The following is a 22,883-nucleotide window of genomic DNA, read 5'->3' as shown; positions in this document are numbered from 1 at the left end:
ACACCTTAGCACAAATGTTGCTACTATGAAAAGGGGATTTTTTTAAAAGAATACTTTAGGTGTAAATGGTCACAATCTTTATTTTTATGTGGTGCGTCAAACGTTTTAGGCGAGTGCTCTACCCCTGAGCCACAACCCTAGTCCCAAAAAAGGGACTTTAAAGGAAATTAATCTCAGTACATTTACAAGACAAATCATAGCAGAAAAGACTCGATGCTCAGAAGCCCATTAAGAATCTTGTAATAACCCCAACCTTCTTTCAAAAAGAATAACAGTATGAGGCAGGAAAGATGGTAGAATGAGACAGTCATCATTACCTTAGGTACATGTATGATTACATGAATGGTGTGACTATATTGTATATAACAATATAGAATTGAAAAATTGTGCTCCATTTATGTACACTGAATTGAAATGCATTCTGCTGTCATATATAACTAAGCAGAATAAAAGAAGTATGAAATTGTAAGATCCCATTAGTTCTACCCATATATATGTACCCCCAACTTCATCCGTTCATTAACTAGTTGTGGGATTACAGGATTAAATAAGTGTGTAAGAAAACTGCTATCTGGTATATAAACTAAAAAACCCTTTCAAGGTAAGTGGGCAAAATAATAGAGTTGGAAGGGAGCTTGGTAAGTGAATGGGGCCTACAAGAGCCAGTTTCATTAGCGTGAAAGGTGTGTGGCGGGCAGTGGTCCTCAGGGAAGCACAGTCACTGTGCATGTTAGGGTGGGCTGCAACCATGTCGTAAGGAGTTTGCACTGAAGGGTATAAAGAAATCCTTTTTAGGCCCATGAATCATAGTCTACCATGATCGTTTGGGTCAGGAGACAAAAAACAAGAGGTAAAGAACACTCAGAACAGCCAGGCATGGTGGCACACGCCTGTAATTCCAGCATTTCGGGAGGCTGAGGCAGGAGGATTGTGAGTTCAAAACCAGCCTCAGCAAATTTGAGATGCTAAATAACTCGGTGAGACCTGTCTCTAAGTAAAATACAAAAAAAGGGCTGGAGATGTGGCTCTGAGTTCAATGCCTGGTACCCCCCCCCAAAAAAAGTAAAAATACAATAATCCCCATTCCCCTCTTTATTAGGGAAAGTATGTGAAACTGTTACCCTCACCATACGTGCACGTGACTGAAGGGGTTAACAACTGAAAAGGGTAATTACAGTAGTAGGAGCTGAGTTGTTGGCAGAGTCAAGGCAATGATGCAGTGGAGCTATTTTGGGTCATAAAGAATCAGGGTCCAGTCGTGAAAATATACAGAGGGCAGTTCTGTCGCATTCCAGGCATGTCAGCACCTCCAGTGGAAAGCTAATGTCTACCTATTCCAGTAATGGCAGAGACTCTACCTCTGCGTCTCCCCAACCCTGGCCCAAGCATGCTGCGCCACCCATAGCTGGGCACTGCAATGACATTACTTTTTCTTTCATCCTGAAAGCTGGGTAACTAGCCTTAGAATATAATAATTTATGCTTTAAAGCTAGATAGGGTTTGGAGCTTTATGTCCCTCAGGGGTTCATGGTGCTATGAGATGGTGGTGAGATCTTTGAGTTGGGGTCTTGTGGAAGAAAGGTCTTCCAATTATTCAGGGAATGCCCTCAAAGAGGACCATGGAACCCCAGCCATTTCCTCCTCTCTCATTTGTCCCCTGCTATGAAGTGAACAGCTTGGCTCTGCCACACACTTCTGCCACCACATGTTCCCTCGCCATGGACTCAAAAGCAAGAGGTCAATCAATTATGGATTGGAACCTCTGAACCAAATAAATCTTAAGTTATCATCTCCAGGATTTGAGACAGTATTGTTAAGCTGACACAAAGCCTCTTATCATTGCCTTTTTGGTTTGGGAATATATGTATAGGGTTACTTAAAGCAATCTCTCCAAACCAATAAAGTTTGTGCCTGGCTTGCCATGTGAGCATCCACCCAAGCAATCCACCAAGGCAGTCACTGAGAAGAACTTGTGTTTCTGGAGCCTAGAGAAGCTGTACTCACCAATGACTAGAAGGGTTGTCAGGAGTATACCAACTGCCATAGCCACAGTGGGCCTCCCTTCCTGTGTATCTACTGGTCGGAAACAACTTCCTTCCACGCATGGGCAGAAAGTAACTGAAAAAACAGAACAGTATTTGGTAGGATTAAATTTCAAGTACATGGTGCAAAATTCTACAAAGTCAAAAATCCTAAGTTGCCTGCAGTAAAATACCCACCTGGTAAAAAGACAGTCCCTTCCAAAGGTGGCCGACCCCCGTCATTAATGCGGATGGCGATTTTATAAAGTCTTTCTTCAAAGTTTGTGTGCTTGGTGGAGAGTCTGGCATGAGTGCCTGTCAAAATAGGGGAAAAGCAAATGAATGACATGAAAACACAACTTCTAGAGCCCTGGCTCACCAGGAAGAGAACTCAGCTTTGTATTGTAGACAAAGTTGGGAAGTGGTTAGAGATAAGTTAAATTACCCAAAGCCATCACCTACATCCTTTGAGTGAGTTGTCTCATAATGCTGAATGGTTAAAGCATCCTTTAAGTTCTCAATTCATGATTTCTAGGTAGAAACAAATACGATTCTTTCCAGTAGTTGGCTCTATAAGTGTTGCCCTAAACACTCAAGTAGCAAATATTAAGTGACACACGGGGTTAGATTCCTGTGAGCTTTCAGTCACAGCATTTTAATCAAGTGATGAACATATTAGTGTGTTTCCTGCCTGTTTCTGGCTTATATCTTATTTAACATATTGTTGACTCATTGAGCTCACAGCCAGCAGTGTCACACCCCCCACCTGAAGGCAGCTTATCTATCATGTGTCCCTTCTCTCTAAGGTACATCACAGCCTTCTTTCACTTGGAACACTAGTTGGCACTTCACTCTGCTTTAGAGCCATTTTTAAATAACAAAACCCCCAAGGAAAAGCAGAAACATTCCCCAAACAAGGCTCTAAGTCGGTTGCTAAAGAACATTTGCCAAGAGCGTGAGCAAAATCCAGAGGCCAAGTATCACCTTGTTCATCCTCAGCTGGGAGCATGCATTGTACACTCTGCAGGGGTCCGTGAATGCAAAGCCTTTATTAAGTATTGGTTTTGGGGGTTATAAATCTTAGCTAGACAATGATTTGTAAATATATAACCTATAAGTAATGAGAATTGATGTCTACAGCATGGTGTGTAGGGAGTACATAGGAGAGAACATCTGTAGAACTGATCCCGAGTTTATAACCTGCTCCTCCTAAGCTCTGACACTGGTGAGTCACAACATCAGTAGCCCTGAGAATCTCTTCAAGTCCTGAAATAAGGGGATATTAGTCTGACGTTCAGAGTACTTCCCTTTCCCATTTTAGTTACTTTGCATTCTTAATTTTCTATAAAACTCACATTTCTAGAGACAGTTTTCATCTTGTTGCAACTCCCTATTCATATACATGCCTAGAAATTTTCCAGAGTTTGGTGAAAGATTTTTAGATTTCAAAATTATTTTGGCATACACTTTCATTTCTAGAAAAGATGGAATAACTGGGATCAGATTTAGCCATTTTTGGTAGATGGCAAAAGAACAAATTATGAAACCATAAAGACATTGGCTTTTAGACAACAAAGGACAACCATCCCTGAAAAATAGATGATGTAAGTCCTACCATTGCCTCTAACTTACTACTTTAAAATGTCCAGGCGTGACCCTGAATTGAGGCAATGGAGCTGAATAAGGAGATGGATATTAAGGCCACTGGAGTTCACAGAAGCAAGTACCTGGGAGACGGCACCTGTGTACGTACTAAAGTCCTTAACCAAGTATTGGTCAGAATATATATACATAAAGTAGCTCCATAAGACTGGGGAAAGAACCCCCAATAGAATAATTAGAACAATCTTTGTGAACTCCCAAGAACCAAAAACCTCATAATTCAAGGGGCATCAGGTAGAGTTCACAGAAGGGTTTTGCTTCAGACATTTGGAAAAATTAGCTCTAAAATAAAACATTGCCCTTGTCCTGCCTAACCAAACAAAATTGTTTAAAACTGATGCTTTCATGTTGTTTTAAAACACTTTCCAAGTAACTGAAGCTCAAGAATATTTATGGGAATATAAAAACATTCAGCATCCAAATAACTTAATAAAAAAATTGAGACATCCAAGAACAGAAAAATGAGAAAGCAAGATGTCAAAACCGACCCAGAAATGACACATCATGAGAACGGTGAGCAAGGACAAGTTACTGTGGTCATATTCTGTTTAGGAAGCTAGAAGAAAGGTTGAGAATGTTATATATAGATATGAAGACCCAAATTAGAGATTAAAAACTAAACAGTTTGAGATTTTCTGAAAAAAGATGAGATTAACATCAAATTGGGGGGAAAAAAAAATCAATGAATTTAAAGTTGCATAAGCTATTAACAATGGAGACAAACCAAAAACTTAACAGGGTATCAGTGAGCAATGATGGACTTCAAGTGGCTTAAATACATGTATTGACTGCATTTCTGAAGAGGAAGAAAGCAAAAAATAAATAATGAGTAATATTTTTCCAATTCTAATGAAAACTCTAAGCCCTTCTTCCAGAAAATCAGTAAACCTCAGGAACAAGAAAAATAAAAAAAATTACACCATTGCGGGTAATCAAGTTGCTTTAAAGGAAAACGGTCTCAAAAATTTTTAAAGTAGCTCAACCATATGTTCTCCAGTCATGATAGAATTAGATGAGAACCAGAAAGATGTATAAAATATTCTCTAAATATTTGGAAACTAAACACAGGTCACAGAAGAAGTCTAAAGAAAAACTCTTTTGAACTAATGAAAATGAATACAGAGTATATAAAACTTTGCAGAATGCAGCTAAAATAAATTTATAGCAGATAAATTTATAGCACAAAATGTCTGAAAAAAATTTTCTAATTGTTGCAGCTTCTACATTAATACAATAAGAACAAAATTAAGCACAATATAAGAAGAAATAAGACCTAAACAATCAAATATAAAACTGATGAAATCAAAAGCTGGTTCTTTGAAAATGCCAATAAAATTAAATTTCTAACTAGATTTATCAGGAAAAAAATTTCTAATGTCAGAATGAATGACATCACTACATATCTGCAGATACTAAGATAATAAAATATGAATAACTGTATACCAACCCATTAGACAAATCAAACAAAATACATTATTTGAAAGATGTAAAAAAGCTCATCCAAAAAAATTGAATTTGTCATTAAAATTTCATACACACAAACCCAGTTCCAATGTCTTCTTCACTAGTTAAGTCCTCTCAAGTTTTAAGGAAAAACTAATACCAATATGAATCAGTGGTTAAGAACCCCTGGGTTTAATCCCAGTTTAAAAAAAAAATGTGGACAGGAAGAAAAAGTGTTGGTTCCAGACAACAAAACTTTCTAGGTAGAAAGATCTATAACTTTGCTGATTTATTTTTCAGGATCCATAGGATATAAAATCAAAATCCAAAAATCAATTTTATTCCTATATTTTAGAAATATGAATATTAAAATACCACTTAAAAGAGCATCAAAAATATGAAATAGGGGAAATTTTTCAAGAACTATACACTGAAATCTAAAACTTGCTAAGAGAAATTAATGGAGAACTAAATAACATGGCAACATATGCCTTGTCCCAAACTAGAAGACTGGCCCAAGTCCCATAGATTCAGTACAGTCCAATCACAATCTCTGCAGGCTTCTCTCAGTAGAAATAGACACACTACATCCTGACGTCTACATAGAAATGCAAACCAGCTAGACGAGATTACACAATTTTGAAAAAGGATAATGGCAAAATTCTACCTAATCTCAAGTCTTATAGAGCCATGGTAATCAAGATAGACACAGATCAATGAAATAAAGGAAAGTTCTGAAACAGATCCATGTATATACGCCCACTCAATTTTTGCCAAAGTTGCCAACATAGTCCAGTGTGGGAAAAGTACAGTTTTTAAATGGTGTTAGCTCTAATAAAAATATGCCTTGATCTTTACCACATATCCTATATAAAAACAGATGAATTATAGAGATGCATGAAAGCTAAAACTATAAAATTCAAGGGAAGACAGTGAAAAATTTTAGTGACCTTGGAATTGGCAAAATTTAACTTTAGAAAAATTATACCAACTAAATTAATAAATCATTTAAAAAGCTTTAAAATCTTAAAACACTGCTGTAAGAAGAAAATGCCATTTCCTGGGAGAAAATATTTATAAAAGATCTGTGCTGGAAAATGAAATTATATTAATTACATTATACTGTATGCATGTATGAATATATAACAATGAATCCCACTACTGTGTATAATTATAAGGCACCAATAAGTTTTATATATAAATTTTTTTTCAAATAGTAACTTCTGGAAGTGGAGAGCGACTCACAATTTTAAATATCTGACAAAGCACATGCATCTACTACATGTATTTTTAAATGCCTACAATTCAAAAATGGAAGCAATATCTGACCATAAACTTCACCACCACAGTTAAATCAGCTCACAAAAAGATGCTTTACTCATTAGTCATAAGGGAAATATAAATTAAAATCTTTTAAGATGCTACTCTACACTCATTAGAATGGCTAAAATTAAACTGAGCATAGCAAGTGTTAGGGAGAACTCTGGATCACGCCCATACATCAATGGGAATAAAAAATGTTAATTTGGGACACAGTTTGACAATTTCTCAACTGACTTAGCCATTCCATTCCTTGCTATTTAACCAAGAAAAAAAAATGAAAGGACATATCCCTAATAAAATACTTGTGCATAAATGTTTCTTTCTAGAACATGGAAGCAGATCTGTGTTGAGGCAAATAAAACTTCATTTCATCATCTATCAGTGTTTTCCTCAATAGAGTTTTGACAACTCACCGTTGATTTTGGAAACTTCCCAGTCATTTTTTAAGTTTTCACTGCCAAGGGCAAATGTAAACTGGGGACCCCGAAATGACTGCTGGTCATCATCAGTGGCCTCAAAAATGACACTTCCAGGTGCAGTGAGAGGATGGCAGATAAACAGGCCCGTGTAGTCCTTGGCGAGCCGTGGGGGGTTGTCATTCACGTCCATGAGAGTCAGGTGGAAATTCGATGTGGACTTCAAAGATGACCCGCCTGAGAAATTGAATGAGTGGAATATGGTATCAGCGTGCTCATTTTCTTCTCAGTAACAAAGAATATTTTTTAAAGGCATTTTTTAATGTCTAATGAGGTGTAGAAAGAAACTTTAAGTAGTAATAAAACCAAGCTTTTGATTCTAAAAGTTCTGTGCTGAATGTCACATTTCAAAATATATTTAAAAAAAAAACTGTACATTTACAGGTGAGAAGACTGAGGCTCAGAAGTTGTGTGGCTTACCCACAGCTCATGAGTGGTAGAAAGGCTTCCGATCCAGGAGTCTAATGCCCACAGCCTTTGACTCCTTAGCACTACTTTAGGCATAAAAGTCCAGTTTTCTAAGCCTCAATTCTTCCACTGAGAACCATGTAGCTTTGTGAGAATCTCACGTGTGCGTGAATGTTCTAGAACATAGTAAAGTCTACACAAATATTTATCATGCTATAGAGATGAAAAACATGTCCTCTGCTGCAGGGCCAGTGGGTAGCTGTGTGATCTTGGTTAAGCTTTTTGATTTCTCAGTGCATTGGTCTCCTTGGCCATGAAACGTGGTCCCCTGTAGAACCTTCCAATGTGTCACATGAGGAGTAAGTTGTTATGCTAAGTGCGTGGAAAGGGACAATGGGTGCAATGTAAACATCGACCATCTTTTCCCTGCCATCAAACAAGATTCCACAGTTTCCCTCTGCTTCAGTTCCAGTAAGCCCTGTTTTCTTGCCCCTTCTCCGATTCCAGGAAAGCCTGTTTTCTAGCTTCTCGACTGTCTTCTACACCCTGGCTGCTCTGCACCAGAGAAAAATCCCCTGGTGTTCTTGAAGTCATTTTGTCTGTTTACTTTGTTTCAGTGCCAACAACTGAAAATGGAACGGGGTTTTGGACTGTGGTCTTGAATCCTGAGACTTATAAAATGTGAGAAGCCCTTCGGACACATAGAAGTGAAGTGTTGATCCCCAGGGCATGACGTAGGGGAGCATGAGGCAGAGGAGCTCCGCCAGAAACTTCCTGCTGATTAACGGGGAGCTTTTAAATCAAGAGTTAAATGTATACAATGTGATAGTGGAATGCGCTCAACCCGAGGCGACCGACAGGGCCCGTCCACTCGCACGTTGGTTCCAAAGTTGGCCCTCAGTTCTGCATCTCTGCCTGCTTCAGTTTAACTTGATTGCTGTGATTTTTTTCTTAATCTTTTCACCTATGTGGTCCATTTCTATGATTCCCTTCTCTGTTCCCCATTCCAGCCTCCAAACTCAAGCTTCACATTTTTTAAAATGTATTTACGGTCTAAAGCTATATTTAGTAGTAATTTGTTCAATTCTTTTTTTGGGAAGCCACATTGATATCTCTACTAGTTAATTACAGCATCTGATCTGCATAATTCCTACTGTACATTGGAAAAATTCATTTAAATGCACAGAAACTCCAATTTTAGTCACAAGTATACTATTTCTGTTTACTTTCATCTTACTCTTGAAAAATCCCCTAGAATTCAACATTCAGAACCAGTGGGTGACACCTATCAACCACAACTGAATTAAATGGATGCAAAGATCATGTAGAGATGGCTCAAGCATCCTGAGCATATCTGTGCAAAGTCTTCTCTCAAAAGTTCACCCTGTTTCATCACAACAGATACCCTGGCCTCCCCCAACCTACTGAAGCAGAATCTCCAAAGGTGGACTCCTGGCTCTCCATTGCCAAGCTTGCCTGGTAATTCTGATGCATACCAAAGCAGAAAGAATTCCAGAAAACATTAGAAGCAGAATTTCACAAAGGGTAAAACCTGAGGAGCTACAGTGTGAGCCTCAAGGACAAGTCAGAGGACTACTGGTCTGACTTGGCTCCCAGGAGACATCTACAACTACTTCTTTGGAGGAGGCAGCCAGGAGCCCCCAAAGAGAAAGCAACATCCCTGAAGCCCGGCCAGCTGTCAGGGACACAGCTTGTTTCTGCCTTTAACAAAACCAAACAAGGGGGAGTGCTCCTACGCTTTGTCCCCTTCTAGTTGTTCCAGTATGGTGGTTTGACCTTGAGTTTTTCACTCTCTTCAGTTTTATTACTTATTTCTATTGATGCATCCCATCCCCCCCCCCACCTGATTTATTTTGCTTACCTACTTCAGTGGCCACGACTTGTACCTGATACACACTTTCTGCTTCCCTGTCCAGCGGAGCCACACTAAAGATCTCACCAGTGACGGGGTCAATTTTAAGCCAACCTCTTGTGTCGCCGCTCAGTGAATATCTTCATAAAATGAACAGAGCAGAAAGCCGCATGACTATGCGTGAAAAGAAAGTTTGCACACTGCCACACTATGTCTACATTATCACTAGTATATTTACACCATTAAAAGACTCGTTATCTTTTCAATTGCAATATCACATCTTTCAAAGGATTTGCTCATCCTTGCAAAGTGGCGTTTGCTTTTTAGGAAAGGTCTAGTTGCAAGTGTGATAAAAACATTTTATACATTCCTGGTAATCAAAGAACACAAATTAAAGCAATCTAGAAGCATATTTTAAAATCTCTCAGCAAATTGCCCCCTCTAAGGAAACCCGAGCACCCAGTGATGGAGACATTGGGTAAGATGGGTAGATAATCATAGACTGCTGTTGACACCATGAATCCCTCATTCAAGAATCATCAGTTGAGAGCTTACCATCAGGCAGCACACCAATAGAGGGTTTATGCCAGTGGAGGAGGCTGACACAGAAACAGATAATTACCAAAAAGTGTGGTAAATACAATAGAAGGGGTCCACTGGCATCTCAGGAAAATTTATGGCAATCTGAGAAGTCTTCTCTGAAGGTGATATTAAGACGGGCAAGAAGGGTGCTTCAAGCAGGACAGGTTGCACAAGCTAGAGCAGAGAGGCCAAGGATAGCTTGCTGTGAGAGACACAACAGCAGTGCTGGAATACACACTGAAGCAGGGGATGGAAAGAGATGAGGTCACAGATTTGAAGGTTGTCCCAGAGGGAGGGGAGGGCGACCATCCTATGGTGGTAAGTGGAAATGGAACCCATTGGGAGAGGTATGAAAGACGAATTTGCGAGACAAGCCCCGAATCACAGGAAGACCAATGAGTACAACACATCAAATCCATAGAGATGTGCATATATTTAGACCAAATACTCTCTCTCTCCTGGAACATTTACCTAAACATATGATAGAAGTTAAAAAATTAAATGCTCACATATATTCAAGATATTTTCTATGATGAAAAATGCAGAAAACGGCCAACTTGTCCAGGAATTAAATAATGATCAAAATTCTGCTTAAATTTTTCCCTTTTAAGTATACTGTATAGGCCAACCACAGTTACATGGGTGCTGAACAAGAAATCCTCTGTATTTGGATTTCACTGTGAAAGAAGTGAGAACTTTTCTGAGGGCTTGGAAAGAGGAGTTGGGTGATTTGGCTTGCTTTTTAAAACATATTAGTTATGCATGATATTATATATATAAAATGTCAAAACTTATTCTGCTGGTAGAACTGAAAATTGGTACAACCACTATGGAAATCAGTATAGAGACTCTCCAGAAAACTTGGAATGGCTTGCTTTCTTTAAAAGCTCACTGTGACTACAGAATAGTTAATTGCCTCAGTACAGTACAGAGCAGTATGGTAGGAGCAAGGGTGGCTTCAGAGCTGAGAGGTAAGTGGCTTGGTACATGTCAGAGGGAGTGAGAATCATTAGGATTCTGGGTATATTTCAACAAAAGAATCTATTACATTTGCTGATGGATTCTAAAATGTATGGAGCTGGAGAATTAAATTATCCAAGCAAAAACTTGAGGCATCCCTCATTCTCTACTAACTTATTACTTGCATCTGAACTGACTGATCATTCCTAAGATACTCTTTTCATTTGTCCTTCAGGACCATGTCTTGCCCCGTTTCCCTCACTGACCTCAACTACAACTTCCTGGTATGTAGATGCTTTCCCTGATCCATCAAAGAAATGTTCTTAGTTGTTTTCATTTTTCCCCCCTTAAAAACTAAAATTTTTGTTCACTCGTTTTGGACCAACGATTTTTATAGCATTTTCAGGAAGGAGGTAGAAGCATTTGTTAGACAATACATGGCTGTATAATTTATAAATTTTTCTCCCCAGCATAATCTGTGACTGATATAAAGCACAGTATCTAGTAGAACCTGTTTCTTTTTCCCTTTACAAAACTGGAGAAGTAGAGAGTAAAACGGCAGATGCTAACTTTTCTCCTAGCTTTGGTTTGAGTTTGTCCCCCAAGGGTTCATGTATTGGGAGGTAGGGACTTTGGTAAGTGGGGCAGAGTGAGAGATCCTGGGGTCAACTGGCGAGTGCCCTCAGAAGGGATTGTGGAACCCCATCTATCCAGCTTCCTACCAGGCAATATGATGTCTTCCCCTCGCACAGGCTCCTGTGATGTGATATCATCCATGAAGTTAGCCTGCCTCAGGTATTTGGTTCTGGTAATAAAAAATGAACTAATATATGCCATGACTGATAATCCAAAAAGATATCAAAATTCATTCTAAATACCTAAAGGACAACTCAGTGGAATGAATGATTACCCTCAGAAGTTTAGAGAAACATGGGAAATTGTCATTTTATAACCACATGCATATTAAGTCACACTAGTGGCAAAACAAACACTTATTATGCCCTAGATACAGAAAATGTCATACAATAGAAGCAGAAGATCCAAGTTCAAGACCTATCCATAAGCTTAACTGTACGATATTAAAGACTGTACCATTTAGTTATGGATATACGTACATATCTTGAGCAAATGATCATTGCACATTTTTAAGACAAATCCATACAAGTCCTATTCCACTTTAAAAAAATGACTGAGCATTACTAAGATGGAAATTGTAATACATTTTGTTTAGCCACCTCACCTTGAGCATTGGCTCCTCCATGGGTAGGGTGTGGAATGAGTCTTGCTGCCTAGACAAGGTCTCTGGAAAGTCTAAGAATGTAACCATCCTACAACCAGAAGATTCTCTTAACTACTTACAGTGGCGCTTCCTATTTGGCGCTGGAACCTCTTCCCAGCCTCTATGACTGGCTTAGACACAGGGCCTGGCTCTGGCTCACCCAGTGTGTAGGAGGTGAAGTCCACGCCTTCCACTCACCAGCCCTTGGCTGGAGCCAGACCTGTTGTTGCCTAGTCAAGGCCACAGACCTGCCTCTGGCTGCTGGGTCAGGAGACAGCCCTGGAGCCAGTGCACCTTCCCCTCCCTCCCTCATCCCCTTTGGCTGTGGTTGCCCCAGGCCATAAGGACACCCAGCCCTAGTTTGTACCTGATGTGCAGACCCTCAGGATCCCTGGCAGTCACGTTGCCCACTTTAGTGTTAATGGCAACATCCTCTCTGACTTTTGCTTGGAATACATCCTGGGAAAATACGGGTGCTTCATTCACATCTGTTAAAATAAGCTTCAACGAGGCAAAAGAGCTTGCGTTGTACGTCACACCAGATACAAGAGGCTCAGGGTTTTCTGCTTTGAACACAATGTTGGAGAAGGCTGCCGTTTCAAAATCAAGAGGCTGTAGAGAGAGAAAAAAGAGGGGTTATATTCCATACCTTAAAAGGATCATTCCCTCTAAACCTTTAAAAAATCTCATACAGAGTGGTAGTTCTTTAATCCAGCATCAGTTGTTCTGCCTCTCAGAATAGCAGAACCATGAAAAAGTCTTACCTGCAGAGTTTCCAATATGCTAATGTGCATTGTGACTTTCCTCAAATGCACTTGGCCCTGGGGGACTTCATTCATTCACCAGAAACTTATTGATTTTTCTCAAAGACAGTTCTCAGAGGATGGTTTGTAAAATGCTACAGAGATTCCTGCTTTGTATGGAGAAATCTTTCCAGGTGACCTCAGGCCCCAAGTTCCCAAATAAAAGACTTTAAACTCAGGGAGGATGGGAAAAGAGAGCAGATAAAATTGATAGATGATTTGCTGTCTTTCCAGGCCATACCGGATGCGACCAGGAACGGAAATCAAGAAACCAGTTTCAGTTTAGGAGGAAGAAGAATTTAGCAGGTAGGATTACCAACAGTAAAAAGAGCTGCAAATGGTAAGTTCCCTGCTCTGGAAGTTTCCAGGCACAGGCTTAACAACATGTGCCAGTTAGCACAGAAGAGAATAAAGAAAGTTATCATATAAGCAGATAGTTCTATGGGACCTGTATGGTCTCTCTCAAAGCAGGATCTCCAAGAACCTATAGGGGAATTCTCCTGCCAAGAATAGACAACTCCAGCTGAGGTTGTTGAACCCCCTTGGAACTAAAATCTAAATATTTTTCTGTAATGTATATGTGTCTTTTGGGGGGAGGAGGAACTTTATCAGATTCTCAAAGGGACCCCAAAGTATGAAGGAACCAATGTCCAACAGATCCATCTTGGGTAATGGAAACTGCACTACACTATTCACTTTTCCAAGATTTCTTGGTGAACTGACCCTTAAACCTTAATTTTTAACTTTTAGTTTTTAACACGTGCAATATCTTTTCATGAAGAGAAAAACTGAAGTGGGATGGCATTGGCCAGCTGCCCTTCCAAACAGCTGAAGCTATTCTTCCCCTCCACCAGGGTTTGGCTCAATGGTGTCCTCTTCATGTCTTCCCCGATTCCTACCCTTTAACTGTACCTAAACCAGGACTCAAATGGTTAGTGAGGATCCAGAAACACTAAGCAGTTCCCTAAGAGGAAGAATTATGTTCCTTCTCACTTCCCACCTCGTCCCTGACTTGCAGTAGCCTTAGTATGTCGGTCAGGAGATGCAGTGAGAAGAAAGGTTTGGGCCTTGAGGGCTCCAATGGAGAGGAGACTCTGGAGGCCATTCCCACCTTCTAGAAACCCTTCTCCCCATGCACAACTATGCCTTAGTTTAGAGCAATGAGAAGACTGTCTTGTGAAAGAGGAAGAATTATATAACTCATAGTCATTTGAGATAGAAAAAGCACTGGCATTTTTTAAATGATATAAAATTCTATAAGCCATCCAGAGTGTGAAAGGGGTTGTTCCTAGAAATAAGCACCTACTATCTGCAAAGAATGGCCCCTTGGTGACCTCTGGATCACTGCACGTATCCGGTGGAGCCCTCACTTAGAGGCCCATGATCTCCCCATCTCAGGGAATGATGCTAATGGTATCCAACTGAAATATAGCCCTGGTAGACCCAGAAGGAAGGTCCCAAAGTCAAGACTAAAGGACAAAAATAGATGGGACTTGAAATTCATCAACCACTACCATGTGGGCTAAGGACACTCTTTGTTCCTTAGGGGTACAGTCAAGCCCAGTCTCAGGCAGGTGGCAGAGGAGGCCTGTCCATCCTCACCACCCAAGGGATCTTGAATCTCCTGACTGGCTTTTCCATACCATCTCTATAGTCCAAGAAGCAAAGGGATAAAGAAATGAGGAAAGTATTTCTGCAAGTGGGAAGCAGCCAGTTACCAGAATAGAATGTGTGAGACTGAGAGGAGACAGAGATGGCTGTGTACATCAAGGCAAAGAGCTGGGCCTTTGATTGTCAAGGTCAGATTCCTGTCTTAGAAAGATGGCTCCAGGAACAATGCATGAGGGCTGGGTTCAAACCAGGGAATGGAGAAGAGTCAGGAGACAATATCAGTGCCCCTTACACATTTAAGGAATGGGAGGAACTAATGACAAAGGAGCAGCCTGACACTGGGTATTCCATCTGCTTTACTTCCACACTTGAATAACACCCAACCAAATCTGCCAGGGAAAGAATTAGAAACGAAAGGTACTAAATTAGCAAATGATAATTCAGCAAAGCGAAATCAAGGCCCAGTCTCATCAAGCCACACTATGGCCTTTGATGACAGGGGCAAAGTCACAATAAGAGACCATCACAGCCTCTTGGGATGCACCCATCGGGTAAACTACTAAAACACCTGCTCCTGTCACAATGTGCCTGAGGGGTCAAGCCAGTGATTTAGATGCAACATGGAAAGAAAGGGCTGAGGAAGAAGAGCCAAGATGGGAGATATTTAACATTTTCACCCAAGGAGGGAGATGAGAAAGCGGGCACATGAGGTGACACTGGAACTGGTTAAAAAAATAGTCATGAATCAAGAATTCAAAAGTACCAGCCACAATGGAGCAGGAACAAAATTTGCATTTTAAAAATTCAAAGCAAAACCCTGAGTTTCAAGGAAGGGGATCCCAGAAGAGGTATGATGACCCAGGCAGGGCTCAAAGAAATGTCCTTCCTGATCAACGCCTGCTTAGCCCCAGAGCCATGAATTTCTGCAACTTGCTTAATCTGAAGAATCGCATTGTCAATACTCTTGGTTTCCAGGCTTTTCCCTGGAGAGGCTGAAGCAGCAGTCCCTGGCATGCCCTTCAACTCTTAAATCAGGCAACTTTGGTCCCCTTAGGCAAGAGGGAAAGCACACCTGTCAACAGATTCCCAGCTCTATTCAATCAGAATTAAGGTAGTGCCAGACATTTATACAGTTGGCTACATGCAGGATGCTGTGTGAAAAGCTCTCTATGTATTTTCACACTTCATTCTACAATATCCTTATGAGGATGGTGCTACCATTTTACTAGAATGGAAAACTAGAGGCCTTCAAGGTCAGAGCTAGTAAACGGCAATGCCAGGCCTTGCAGAATGGTTTCCTGAGAGGACTCAGAAGCCCAAGGTCAAATTCCCAGCTCTGCCATTATGGGAAATCCTGACATCATATTACCGTGAACTTGTCTATACAACAGGGCTTACTCCTGCCTCCCTCCATAAGGGGCAGTGTGAGAAGTACAGGGGACAGGATCCTTCATGAAGGAAAATGATGGAAGTTGTCAGGCATGAATTCCTCAGTGAAATTTCCTTGTAATTCAGAGAAGAAAAATCTCCCCCAGGATAGAGTTCTCTAGGGATTAAGGGAAGATAGTGAGCTGCCCATCTGTAATTCAGATAATAGAATTCTGCCTTGATAGGTTTCTTAATCACAATTCTGAGAACATCTCAGTGACACAATGTTTGTCTAGCATGTGTGTTCGTAGTGCCTTGATGGCTTCATAGGGACACAGAAATAAGACTTAAGGCCTCCTTAAGAAACCACATTATGGAGTCTTTAATTTAAAATACTTTGGCAAAAACAGTAGGAACACCCGTATTAGTCATTTTTTTCTGCATTCTGTGGGCTGACATGTGGTATCTCCCGATCTAGAATCCACACCTGAGGATTAGTTTTTACTCAGCATTGGAAACATCTTAATTTGAGGTCCATACCCCAGAGATAGCTACTACAGTCCTCTAGCTAGCACCACCTCAATCAGCACTGGAAGTCTTGTTAATTTGCAAAGTGATCTTACAAGAGATTTTCTTAGTGATACTTTTGCTATTAAAGATCCTTAGTCTGGCTGAGCATGGTAGCATATGCCTGTAATCCTAGCAACTCATGAGGCTGAGGCAGGAGGATCACAAGTTCAAGGCCAGCCTCAGCAACTCAGTGAAGTCCTAAGCAACGTAGTAAGGCCCTATGTTTAAAAAAAAAAAAAAAAAAAAAGGACTGAGGATGTAATCACCCATAGGTTCAATCCCTAGTACAAGAATAAAAATAATCCAAAATAAATTCTGAGTTTGGTTACAGAGACAGTCTCTCTTGGGACTGGGGCTGTAGCCCAATGGTAGAGCAAGTGCTTAACATATGAGGTCCTGGGTTCGATCACTGGCACTGCTAAAAACAGCAACAAAAAACTTTCAAAGACTGCCTCTCTCTGATCTTTGCCAACAAGTGCATACATCTTTGGCTGGCCCAGCAGCTTGTGCTGAACAGAGTTCCAGGGCTCTACTTGTGTTCAAGATCATCATCTTTGCATGGTCAGACAACTCCTACTGCCTGAGTACTTTTATCACAGTGTCCAAAGGACAGAAAGCCTGGACTTCTGAAGCCCAAACCACAGGTTTTGTGATGTGACTGTTAATTATATACAGGAAAGATTTCAATTGCTCCTTCAGTTAAGCAAAATTTATTGAACTGCACTATATGCCAGGCAATATTCTAAACATTTGAAATACAACCACATATAGAATAAGGATGTTTGGTCAGAGGCCTGCTCTACTATAATAAACCAGCTCATGTCAAGGCTGCATGGGAGGCTACCAAAGCTCTCACCTACCACAAATAATTGAGGTTATCAACTTCTCCCTAGAAGTTGCCCATTCACCAAAAGTAGCCAGATTAGCTTAGGTTGGTTCACAATAAGGCACCCTAAAAAATGCTGATAATGTGGGAATCATTCTTGTTGAGATGGGTAGGTCTCTATCTTTCCTTAGATCACTAGAGAGCACTGGTCCTGGGGCAGAAAAGTTGCCCTTGTCCTGTATAAAAGAGGCACACCAACATGCTGCCTAGCCACCCACTCAGACACAGCCTTCTGCTTTCCTTCTGAGATTCTTTGTCTCCAAACAGACAACCATGAATAGAAGAAGAGAACGTAATGGCGTCTTTTTCAATGTCGGCCTTTCACAGAATGCTTGACTTCCACTAATCCAAACACAGACCTCTCCGCTGAAACCCAGTGCAGCCTTTGTCAGAAGAGAGACATATGACAACAATGTCATCTGCATTCTGAGATGCAGTCCCAGGCTCGATTCAGCACTAGCACTTTTCCCCCTTTGCTTCAGTTCATTTTCTGTGAAATTATTTCATTTAGTCTTTATTATTAGCCTCAACTTGCAGTTTTCCTTTATTCTGGCTCAAAACTGTCCTCTAGAACCTTCCTTTACAGCCTCCAGCCAGCCACTCTTGCACATTCTCTATTGCTCTACCTCTGGGCCTTTTTAATTATAAGTATTCTCTGTCTCCCCAAGGAAGGCCTTAAATATACTGGATGACAGAGTGCTACTGACAAATGAGTCATCTCGTGAACCCGTCACGTAGACTAAGGAGGAGAGGAATGACTCTGCCAAGAGTCCACCACCATGCCTGAGAGGTCACTGCAAATGTGTCCCCTTTGCTGATGTCTTCACACAATCATAAGTAAATTAACACCAAAAAGACAAATGCATTAAATGGCCATTTACCTTTTTGATTGTGACATATCCTCTATTGGTTTGGGGGTCTGTGTCAACCCCCAGTCTTCCTTCACTGTCTCCTTGTATAATCCGATACAGGATTTTAGAACTTCCAGTAAAGGGCTCATCAGCATCAGTGGCTTGAATGATTAAAATGATGGTCCCAACCGCTGTGTCTTCAGGGAGAGTCAGATTTCCATACTGTAGAAGAAACAAATAATGAGAATGTCCTTGGCCATCAAGCATAGTTGCCCAAGGGCAAACTTGTCCCTGATTTCAGAATGGACACAAGTCATAGTTTGTACTGACATTTACCAACCATGCTTTTCCTATTGATGAATATGTTGTGGTTGATTTTAACAGTCATATTCATGAACCAATAACCATGGTACAGAGTACATTTCAGAGACCCACTGGCAGGATTCCCAGACAGAATCTCACTCTGATACCCAATATGTTGAATAACTGTCATGATATTTTAATAGCAATAATAAATGGCTACAATATCGAGTACCTACAATGTGACAGGCACTCTGCATCTATTAATTTTGTTCATTAATTTATTTTAATGTATTTCATACATTGTTTGTTCTTAATCAAGGAGTAGAGCTTAAGAGCTTGAACATAGGAGTCGACATTGGGTAAACTTGCCATTTGTTAACTGAATGACCTGAAGCAAGTTACCTCCCTTGAGTGTCAATTTGATCATAAGTTTCATGGGGACAGTAATAGAATCTGCCATGCTTGCTGTAGGGATTAAGAAAGATAATAATGCATCTAAAGCCACTGAATATCTGGTACATAAGTAGGGCCTGATAAATGTAAGAAAGGTAGCTACGTTATCTCCCTTTGACAGAGGAGCAAAGGATTGGACAGGTTAAACCCACCCAAGATCACACAGCTAGCGAGTCCCAGAATCAGGATTCAAACCCATGTGCCTCCAACTCCAAAGACGATGCTGTTAGTCACTGGTGTGAACCATTTCCTAAGTCCCCTGAAACTTCCCCAGATCATCTCTCCTGATCTTAAAGACGTAACTGGGAGGACCACCACAATGAAGGAAGCATATTCTCTCCCCATAGCCAGATCTGCATTTCTAAGCTTCTGAGACATCCAGAGCAGAATTTTTACCTTCAATCTAAATAATATTGTCTACATGAAATGCAGAAAAATCACAATATTGGGAAAGGAAAAATTGCTCAAAAAATGGAGCCTGAGAAAAAAACCCGTTCTTTATTTTATACTTGCTTAACCTTGCCTCTTAGACGAGTTCAGTCACATCTCTTACCATTCCAACCCCCCATCACACATCAGTCCCCTTCTTTGCCACAGCCTTGTCCCCATTTTGATTTATGAACATCATGAGAAGGCTCTGGGCCACCTCATAACTGTCTTCAAACATGACATAACAATCTAGCCAAATGGGCATCTCTATCCTTCAAAATAAACAGACATTCCTTTGAAGGGAAGCAGTGGGAAAATCAAAAGCAAGTCTCATGCCTGTATTAATGACAAGAAACAGTGATTTGCATTTTTCTTGATGTCTATATTGAGCTTTTCTTCTTTATGCCCAATTCTCCTAACTCTTGCAAATATCGAGCACATCTTTTTCTTCCATTTAATCCAGAGATTCAATTCTTCTTTTCTCTTACCCAAATATTGCAAAGTGAGTTAAGTCAATAGTATTCCAAAAATTAAATTTTTTGACTCAAAAATCAAAAATTTTGGCTTGGTTGAGAACTTCCAATAATCTACTAATTGTCCAGTGCGCGCACACACAAAATCTACAACAATAAACGGCAAACAACCACTCAATTCCTATCAGTTTGACAAAGATTGTGGTTGTAGTTTTTAAGCAACAATGAATCAATGAACTGTTGGCTGGAGTTTATAAACATTCGTTCCCAGATCCTGTAGCAATGAATGTTATTGTTCCCTGAAGATTTCCACTAAAGATGGTGCCTGTGTTTATTACTGGTTCATTGACCAAGGCTACCTGTCAGGTCTGATATGTTCCTTAACTAGTATCTGTGCTTCTATCCCAGTAGTCAGGATTTAGTAACATGAACAAAGCAAAGAAAAAACAAATGGTCTCAACTACTCACATCTGACTTTTCAAAGATGGGAATCTGATCATTGATATCAATGACATGGATTTGCACAAAACAGGAGGTCTTGAAATCTGAAAAACAGTCGTATCACAGAAATTTTCATTGCAAATCATGCATTAAAATCAGAAACCTATAAGGAAAAATTGGCAAGAGACGTGACAACCGTAGCCAAAATTTCACAACTGACATGCAATTTGTGTGGAAAGAGGATGCTCTCTCTGTTCCCCACCTGCACCCGCAGGCATGGGAGGTGTGCGCTGAAGAAAGACCAAACAGAAGTTCTCCATCGCCTTCCACCTGCTCTCACCCTAGGGAGGGCTTGTCCCTGAGGAGGATGGTTCTTTCTGGGAAGAGCAGCTTCCCTTTTCTGACTAGTGAAATACAAGCCGTCTTCAGTGTCCTGTGTAAAACTCTCGTTCCAGAAAGCCTTCTTGAAGCAGTTCTGAGCTACGTCAGCTCTGTCCCCTGGGATGGGAGATTCAAGGGCACCAACTCCCTCCCCTCCAAGTCAGGGAGAAAGTGGTACAATTATCCAAAGGAAGCTATGAGATAACTTGTGGCACAGGCTTTGAGGGGTGGAGCTGACAAGCCAAAGACCCAGTCAGACAGCAGGTTGATCCTAGATCCAAAATCATCATGCAGTGAAGGTAGGGATGGGATACCCAAGGAGGGAGCCAGAAGGAGAAGCAAAATGACAAGTTCTTCCTAGGGGCTGCAATCCCAGCATACCATATTGGATAATGGTTAAGCCTCTGGTTCTGTGATCCCACTTATCAGAGGTTTGAATGTGGGTGTGTCTCTGTGCCTCAGCTTATCTACCCAAGGTGGATAAGCACAGAATGGAGGTTCTCGTCACAATACAAATTGTTAGTGACATCCCTGTACCAGGCACCATGTTAAGTGTCTGCTTTACCCATTTCATCTTTACAATAACTTCATGATGGAGTTGCTGTGATCATTCTCATTTAAAAATGGAGGAAGCCAAGGGATATAGAAATGAGGAAACCCTCCAAAGGCCACACAACTAACTAGTGGTGGGGCCAGGATTCAAATCCACATGCTGCTTTTGTCCTCCCCATGCACTGCCTGCTCTGAGCCCCCAGGGCTGACTTATCAACCATCAGTGGATGTCACTGCCCTACGGGTAACAGTTGGGTTCTGCCAATGGGAGCCCCCAAAGGACTGGGGGGAGGGGGCAGGAGGAAAGTGACTGAGGTGTCCCTCTTTCCTGGCTACCAACTAAGGTCTTGCGCTCCTAGGGAAAGCTTCCTCCCTTCACCCCTAACGCTTCAAATCAGTCAAAGCCTCCTTCCCACCTCCTATTGGTTTCCCTTAGCCCTGTCCATGACCTTTATAAATAATCCTTGTTTAAAATGTTTGGTTACTCCTTTTGAAAAGGCCATCCATTTTCTGCTCAGATCTTGACTAAACTACACAGGTGGTCTAACTCTAGAGTTTGCACTCCATGCACTGGAACAGGATGCCAGGAGTACTTTAATAATAATCATAAGACGACCAATATCAATTAAAGTTGGGGCCAGTTCCCCAACATTGGCCCCTCCAAGGCCCTGAACTTGCTGGCCCACTGACTTTGCAAAACCTTTCTTTGGGCCAGCAGTGGGTCTTCCACTTAATGGCCCTGCTGGATCAATGTAAAACTATGTTAATTATAGCCTCAGATAATTATCTATAGTACACAATTGAGCATTAATTCCATCAATACACATACTTACATATAAATATATTATAATCTGGTCCATGTTTTCTCTAGATGTACTCATGCACACAAATAAATTTATAACTTGATTTCTACTTTATACTCCAATAATCTCAAACTACCTGATGTCTTTGCATGTGGAATCCCCACTCCTCGGTAAGTCTTACACATCTTTATAACTTGTCATATCCTTCAAAACTTAGCTCAATAATACTCTTGCAGAAAAGTTCTGCTCTCTCCCTCCACTTAGTCACTCCTCTGTGAGCTGCCTTATATATTCCTTATGATTGATTGATTCATATATCCATCTTCTCTCCCAGAATGAGCCCTCCTTGAGGACACTGGATCTACTTTAGCTGTGTCTCTCAATACCTTGACCAATACCTCAAATAAGGTAAATGATAACTGCTGAAAGAATGAATAATAGTGTAAAATTGTCACTTCTTCATTGAGACGGATGGTTTACTATACTGATTTCTGTTGTACTTCTTAACATAGTGCTAAACAAATATTTGACCTTCAGTACTTGCCAATTTACTGGGTTTCAAACATTCTGCACTGGGAACCTACACATCTCTTCCAGTACATCAACTTCCATGGAAAGGAGAGAGATGTGAAGTGCAGAGTGGAACAATGCTCTTTTTTTTCCCTCCTTATTTATATAACCAGTGCTGCCTAGCAGCATAATAATTACTAAATTCCTTGGCAATCTAAAATTCAGTGCTAATTAACTCAAAGAAGGATTTTTAACCTCCTAGAAGTCTGAGTATCCCAGAAATGAGTCTCTGAATAAGTATTTCTGCATTTGCACACAATTGTTTGAGAATGCAGTTTTCATCAGATCCTCAGAAGGCCTTGTGACCCAGGTATTAAGAACCACTTGTTTTGAAAGTATACAAAGAGCAGGGAAGAAAGTCT

At 40.6% G+C, this 22,883-nt stretch overlaps 1 protein-coding gene and 1 long non-coding RNA gene across 3 annotated transcripts in view; one reads left to right on the top strand and one right to left on the bottom strand.

The window, feature by feature from the left end:
* Window positions 1-22,883, bottom strand: part of Cdh17 (cadherin 17) — a 64,423-nt gene that overhangs the window by 1,592 nt on the left and 39,948 nt on the right. For both annotated transcript variants that reach the window (XM_040293857.2, XM_078016914.1), the window contains 7 exons: window positions 20,243-20,319; window positions 18,147-18,338; window positions 12,395-12,639; window positions 9,216-9,346; window positions 6,863-7,102; window positions 2,220-2,336; window positions 2,005-2,118 (listed from right to left, as the gene is read on the bottom strand). In XM_040293857.2, coding sequence (XP_040149791.2) covers window positions 2,005-2,118; window positions 2,220-2,336; window positions 6,863-7,102; window positions 9,216-9,346; window positions 12,395-12,639; window positions 18,147-18,338; window positions 20,243-20,319 — 1,116 coding nt within the window. The remainder of the gene's footprint in view (window positions 1-2,004; window positions 2,119-2,219; window positions 2,337-6,862; window positions 7,103-9,215; window positions 9,347-12,394; window positions 12,640-18,146; window positions 18,339-20,242; window positions 20,320-22,883) is intronic.
* The window catches only part of LOC144365453 (uncharacterized), a 54,087-nt gene continuing 42,185 nt past the window's right edge, over window positions 10,982-22,883 (top strand). The window contains exons 1-2 of the long non-coding RNA XR_013423908.1: window positions 10,982-11,032; window positions 13,065-13,136. This is a non-coding gene — a long non-coding RNA (uncharacterized LOC144365453). The remainder of the gene's footprint in view (window positions 11,033-13,064; window positions 13,137-22,883) is intronic.

This window comes from Ictidomys tridecemlineatus, chromosome 7 (assembly GCF_052094955.1).
Source record: "Ictidomys tridecemlineatus isolate mIctTri1 chromosome 7, mIctTri1.hap1, whole genome shotgun sequence".
Classification (NCBI taxonomy): domain Eukaryota; kingdom Metazoa; phylum Chordata; class Mammalia; order Rodentia; family Sciuridae; genus Ictidomys; species Ictidomys tridecemlineatus.
Note: the sequence above shows the minus strand (reverse complement) of the source record. Positions and strands in the feature narration are given on the sequence as shown.